This window comes from Chlamydomonas reinhardtii, chromosome 1, assembly GCF_000002595.2.
Source record: "Chlamydomonas reinhardtii strain CC-503 cw92 mt+ chromosome 1, whole genome shotgun sequence".
Lineage (NCBI taxonomy): Eukaryota > Viridiplantae > Chlorophyta > Chlorophyceae > Chlamydomonadales > Chlamydomonadaceae > Chlamydomonas > Chlamydomonas reinhardtii.
In genome coordinates, this window is record NC_057004.1 from 3,120,166 (window position 1) to 3,126,442 (window position 6,277).

The following is a 6,277-nucleotide window of genomic DNA, read 5'->3' on the forward strand; positions in this document are numbered from 1 at the left end:
CCAACGTCTGCATCGCCTGCCCCGCGCCTCCCCGACTTGCCAGTACGGCATTGCTGTCGGTTCGCGGACCGTCGGGAGGCACGCTACGCTTACAACTAACAGTGTCTAACAGTACATGCCCTATAAGGATGCCTTTTACCAAGGAGAAGCGACAGGAGCCAGAGCAGAAGCCGGAAACCAAGAAGAGGCGACTGGAGCCCGAGACCAACGCCAAGTGGTTTGAGCTTGCAAAAGGCAAGGACCCAGCTATCCGGCTATACACCCTCAGTCCTCAAGGCGGCGACGCCTGGTCAAAGAAGTGGGCGGGACGCCTGGAGGAGGAGCTGCAGAAGCTCTACATGCCAACGTCCAGGAAGGAGCGCCGGGCTCTCCACAGCAAATACGGGACCAATATGGAGAAAAAGACCAGCCCCGGTGTTGTAGGCGTGACCGTCCTCCTTCCCAAGTTCTTCAAGCTCTACCCAGACGTCAAGTTCGAGTTCAAGCAGGGGCGCCTCGCAGGGACCTACTACGGCCACACGGCGGAGGACGGCAAGAGCTGCTACCTGTCCACTGACAAGCCCAAGCCCAAGCCCTGATTCACCACGACGGCAACAGCTACAAAACCGGTGTTTCTCAACACCACCATATGTACGGTACCGCTCCCCGGAAATAGCGCTGCTGCCTGGGGCCGGCATTGTCGGCTTGCATGTACAGGGGTCTGCCTGTAGGGCCCAGGCCCTAGGGTCTTCACCCATTGCGGCACGCACCCATTCACCGCTACCCAAGCAGTACCCATGCGCAGTACCCATGCGTCTCCCCAAACCTTGCTTGCTTCCCCACGCACCTGGTGAAAGTGGTCGACATGAAATGCCACGGTTGCAAAGATGCTGCCGCCGGAGAGCGAGGTAACACGTACGGCCCTCTTGTGACAGCTTCGTTCCAGCTTGGGGTTTGGCCAGTGGGCCATCTTCACCGCCTCCCCGCCGATGATTGCGTAGACGTGGAGAACCCGGGTCAGGTCGAAGCCCTGTGGGATAGCAGCGGAAGAGGCAGTGGGGTCAAACTGTCAAAGTCAGGCCCGCCCCCACAGTCAGGCCCGCCCCCGCCAAAGTACGTATCGTGCGCCGCTTGCCGCCGGCCTTGTCGTGGTGCTTTGACGACAGCTCCATCGTCAGCACCCGTTCCTTGGGGGTGACGCGCAGCTGCAACCCGCAGGTTACCGTCGCCCTTGCCTGCCACATGCAGTGCATACGCGGCGCGGCGACAGGCTGCGAACGGCTCTGACAGGAGGGCAAGGATCACATGACCTCCCCGATGGAACAGCGGCCGGCCAGCTTCACAAAACAGCCCCGCGCGCTTCAGCAGCGTCTTAGGGCTGACACAGATTGTGCTGCGCTCCTTGTACTCAGCGCCACCGGGGGCGGCCATGAAGTCCAGCAGCCTGTTTGTGTCTGGGTCCACACGGACCACGGATGTGCCTAGATTGACCCAACCTCAGAGGCCGGTCCTGGAAATAACCCTCTGAAAGGTGCCCTGAGGGTGGGGGCTTTGTGCCCGAGCCCAACGAAAAAGTCCCATCATAATCAGAAAGCCCTGGGGGGTAGGAAGGAGGGGGATGGGGAGGGGTTGGCATGGACACGGTGGAGTGCGGCCGTGTGGCACAGTGCGGTGCATCTCAAGTAAGCTCGGCGTCTCAATGCGCCTGCCCTCGCAACTTCGCACCCTGCGCACCTCTAAACGCCCTTGGCTCAGCTCGCTCAGCCAATGTCAACGCCGCGGCGGCCGCTGCTGCAGGGGCGGCAGCTGCTTCCTCGCAGCACGAATGGGTAGCAGATCCAAATGAGGAAGCCCTGTGGCACAATCGTGTGCGGGCGGGGTTGCCGCGGTCAGGGGGTCCGTCCGAGCTTCCGAGATCAGGCTGGCAGGAAGAGCAAAACGGAGTTTGCTTCCTGCGGGTCCAGCAAAAACAAGTGTTGTCAGGGAGCCCGTGTGTTTCACTGCTTGAACTGCGCCTTGGGCCTAAGCGTGAGTTGTGTGCAGCCAACCACAGGCCAACGGCACCACCTACACCTCTGATGGCGCAGGTTGGCGCACACATTGCCATCGCTGCTAAACCTCACCCTCCCATCACCCCCGCCATCTTGCCATCTTCTGGGGTCTGGGAATCAGCTGCACCCTGCGGGACTTCACCAACCTGCCTCAACACTGTCCCATCGCACTCCCATCACCCCCGCTCAACGCAGCGCCCTTTCCCCCGCTTCTTCCAACATGCTACTCGCACCATCCCGCTCGTTCGTTCTGCGCCCCCAGCCCCCCACCCACCTTCATTCCATCCGTCACTGCAACATTCTTCGGCAGTCATAATGGTGTTGTGAAGCGGGCATCGCTCTAACTGGGATTCAATCCACACGTAGGAGGCGTGGGTTCACACGTTCAGTGGCCCGTCAGTGCAGGCTCAGTGCTGGCTCAGTGCAGGCTCAGTGCAGGCTCACTGGCTGAGCTCATTGCAGGCACTGAATGATGCACTAGAGCATCGCGAGAATTCATGGGGCGGCGGTCCTCAGGCAGGATTGACCCCTGCCCCTGCCCGCACGCCACCACGGTACGTGCACGATGAGGCAGGGCACGGAGCAGCAGCTTGGGAAATCCAGCGAACATGATACGGGCATATTGCACTGTAAACTTACTTATCTACGCTGTACTCATAATAGTTGTACCTGTTTCAAAAGGTGGAGCTGTCAAAACACAAACTCTACTCAGTACTCACTCCAACTCTTATTATTGGCTTCAGGACTTTATAGCACGAGCCATATATTAAGTCGTGGTATCGATCGCACAAGCTAAGCAAGGCGCGAACCGTCGTGTGTGCATCGGGCGACTGAGTTGCCGCGCACCCAACCCCCCGGCGCGCCGCCTCGCCGGGCCACTTGGTACAACCTCAAAGGAAAAGCGATGGCGTCTGCAGCTGCGTCCAGGCTCCAAGAGGAGCGCCGGCAGTGGCGAAAGGACCATCCGGTGCGCCCCTCCCAGCCAACCAATGTGACCAGTCCTACTTTGGGTTAGGCAGTCTGTGAGCGACCAGGGGAGCGAGGGTGCTCGACATTTGTGGCAACAACCACAGAAGCCTCTGGGGCCCTGCCACGGCTGCTGCGCAAAGTGACACGCTTGTGGCGTGCCGTGCAGCCGGGAATGACCGCCAAGCCTACAACGGCGAAAGACGGTTCAACGGATATATTTGTGTGGGATTGCAAGGTACCCGGCATGAAAGGGACATTCTGCGAAGGAGGTACGTTCTCGCAGTGCTAGCAACGACAACTTCCAGCTCACTGGAACCGTCATGCTAGACGCGTCCCAACCCGGGGCGGACGGGGAGCCATGCATTACATCTATCGCGGGGTTGCTGAGGAGTCCAAGGTTCTAGATGAGGACAAAATACTTAAAACCTTGCCGATCTTCTGGACTGGGAACAGAGCCCATCCACTTTGTCGGGGCGAAGATACATCAGGGCTTGGGAGTTGGGAGCTTGAAAGGCTGGGTCGGTGGGGATGGGGCACCAGTGTGGGGCATTTGGCCATTACTTGCTTCATCCAGCAACCTTTTGCTACAACCTGCGTCATCCTCATTGCTGCAGGCCTCTTCCCCTTCACGATCAAGTGCGCGGGGGCATCGTCGGGTGCTCCAGCTGCATATGTAACCACTGTGTGTTGCATACCGCAGTCTGCTACGTTGCATTGCTGAAATCCTGTGCTTCTCGAGCCAGACCAAAAGCTTACAGTATGCTGCCGCTACCAGTCACCATTCTCAGCATGTGCATAATTCATCGTGCCGTTACATGCAGGTTCTCACCCGAGCATCCACACAAGCCACCCCTCGTGTTCATGCCTAAGGGTGAGCGCCGGGCAGGCAACTTGATGGCCAGTTGGCCACTCAAGCGTGGTGGTCAAGCTGCTGAGGGAGACGGCAGCTCATGCGGACTGCTACCCGCATGGCTTACACGATTGCTCCCCTATGCCTGCGTGTCGCATCACACTGACCATGTTGGCTTGCACCTGCTTGCAGGCTTCTTCCACGTCAACGTGTTTGATGATGGTGAGGGTTTTGACTGTGTTAAGCAGATTCAGAGAAAGCGGCGCCCATGCCCAGTTGCCTCACCCAACACCTTGCCGCCCTGTTAGCACAGATCCTATCACTAACAGATCCTCATAACGCATGTCTGCAGGCGGCGTGTGCCTGAGCATTCTGAAGGAGGTGGTGCCCAAGCACCTCGGCGACGTGTCCGGCTGGCGGCCCAGCTTCACGGTAAAGCAGATCCTCATCGCCATGCAGGTGGGTTTAGACACCATGCAAGTTTGCGCGCATGCCGGTCGTGCCTCGGGCCTCATACGTGGCACCGGCTTTCGGTTTGGATGGTGGGTGCTGGCATTATGAGAGTGTGGCGGCGGGCGTAGGGGTAGTACGTTGCATGGGGTTGTGACTGTGCAGGTGGAGTAGACTGCTTCATCCACAACCACGCAAACATAAGCAGAACACTTATCATCATGGTGCCCGAACCCACTGAAATGTGACTGCTGGAAACGATGCGGCCGGAGTGCAGGAGCTTCTCAGCTCGCCCAAGTAGGTGTGGCATGGCGCCCAGAGGAGCTGGGGTTCAAGGAGTGGCAGCATTCTAAGAAGATCCTAAAAGCGAGCTGTTGAATGTCCAGCCCTTGCATTTGCGTTGTACGGGACCGCAATCTTGGCCTGGTGGACCACTCACGCACCTCCTTTGTTGCACCTGCTTTGCAGCTTTGGCTCCGTTGCAAATTTTGCGGTGAGTCCAGTAAATTCCTTTGTGCTGTGCATTTCGTGTATGCGCTGGATCCTTGTCTCCTGCAGCTTGACGCGTACATTTGGCAAGCCCGTCATCTCGTCCCCGCCCCTTCTAGGCCCCCGCACAATGCTGTGTGAAGGGGAAACAAACGCGATGGACGCGCGATGCGGTTTCGCCCCGCTCCTCGTCTTGCCACTGCGGCTGTGCGCAGGTGGCTCACCTCAAGGCCAGGAGCGAGAAGGAGTACCTGCAGCGCATGAAGGACCAGGTGTGCGGTGCTGTGCAGACACGGACGCGCCTATACACCCAGTTGCGCCTCACTAGCGGGGCACAGCCACGTGCCAGGAGGCAGCAGCGCATGATGCGGGTGCTGCTAGGCACAGCAGGCAGTACTGGCACCGGAATGACTGCATCGCGCGCGCAACCCCACGTTGTCCACAGACGGCCAAGTACAAGGCGGAGGACGACGAGGACGCGTGACACTACTGGCCGTGGCAGCCGCGTGCTGAGGAACGGCGGCACTTGGAACTGCGGTCAGTTGGGCGGGCAGCGCCACGGGAGGTGCGCGAGCGTGCAGGTGGCGTTCGTTCGTAACCAGGTCGAGGGGTGCAGGACTACAGATTGGTCGGGCAGAGCAGGTGGACTTCGGCAGGTAGCTGCGCATACGCCCGTGCAGTGGCCGCAGCCGCCGTACAATGAGGCTTGTGGTGTCCAGGCTTTCCTAGCACGCAGACAACGAATGCGCTGACAGAGTCCTTCTGTCACTGGGAATAGCTCGTGAGTTTGCTACGGGACTTAGGGTACTGCCAGGATTACGGTGACATGAGCATGTGAAAGCACAAGGGAAAGGGATAGGGCTGACGTGCGACCGTAGTACGGCATGTTTGCGACGCTACAAGAAGTGGCAATCTGCAGCGCCCAAGCCTGGGATGGTCCTTGAACCCCATGAAGGCGTGGCGCTTGTCTCTGCCATGACGTGTCCGTGAGCTGCCTTCACGTCACGCTGGGAGTGTGATGGGACAGGATGTAGGCGGGTTGGCGAGGTCCCGTAGGGTGCAGCTGACGCCCATGGCTCCGTTGGCGAGGCACGGCACCGAGGTTGGCATGCTGCGCCCTGCTTCCCTGGGTGCCGTCGCGGAGGGACACGAGCACGTATGTACGTGCCGCCGCAGCCTCCAAACTAGAAAACTCCACTAAAAGGAATGGGGACAGCATCCACATACAGTAAGCGAACGCCGTCCAGGACAAAACGCCGTCACGGGGAATCGAACCCCGGCCTCCTGCGTGACAGGCAGGGATACTGACCACTATACGATGACGACTCATCGTTCTCGACCGCAGTCGAGTTGTCACTCTGCAACCGAGGCGGATGCTGGAGATGATAAATTAGTCAAATAGCACATATATAAACCAATAAAATTAGGATAGCTCACAAGTCCAGTCTGGTGTCGCGCCGAAGTATGGTGTGTGATGGGACAGTGGCAA

General features: G+C 59.0%; 2 protein-coding genes across 3 annotated transcripts; both read left to right on the top strand.

The window, feature by feature from the left end:
* Positions 1-1,062, top strand: CHLRE_01g019400v5 (uncharacterized protein). Its single transcript, XM_043058445.1, has one exon. It carries the CDS (start codon positions 129-131, stop codon positions 576-578), a length of 450 nt encoding a protein of 149 aa, XP_042928359.1. The 5' UTR covers positions 1-128; the 3' UTR covers positions 579-1,062.
* A 1,608-nt stretch (positions 1,063-2,670) lies between these two features.
* On the top strand, positions 2,671-5,746 carry CHLRE_01g019450v5 (uncharacterized protein). Of its 2 annotated transcripts, none has more exons than XM_043058446.1 (10): positions 2,671-2,997; positions 3,166-3,268; positions 3,614-3,635; positions 3,821-3,870; positions 4,042-4,071; positions 4,202-4,329; positions 4,577-4,596; positions 4,768-4,792; positions 5,004-5,060; positions 5,234-5,746. In XM_043058446.1, the coding sequence occupies exons 1-10, from the start codon at positions 2,935-2,937 to the stop codon at positions 5,270-5,272; spliced, it is 537 nt and encodes a 178-aa protein (XP_042928360.1). In that variant the 5' UTR covers positions 2,671-2,934; the 3' UTR covers positions 5,273-5,746. The 2 variants fall into 2 exon arrangements, with proteins under 2 accessions (XP_042928360.1, XP_042928361.1); XM_043058447.1 differs by having other exon boundaries at positions 4,202-4,308.
* Positions 5,747-6,277: the final 531 nt, after the last annotated feature.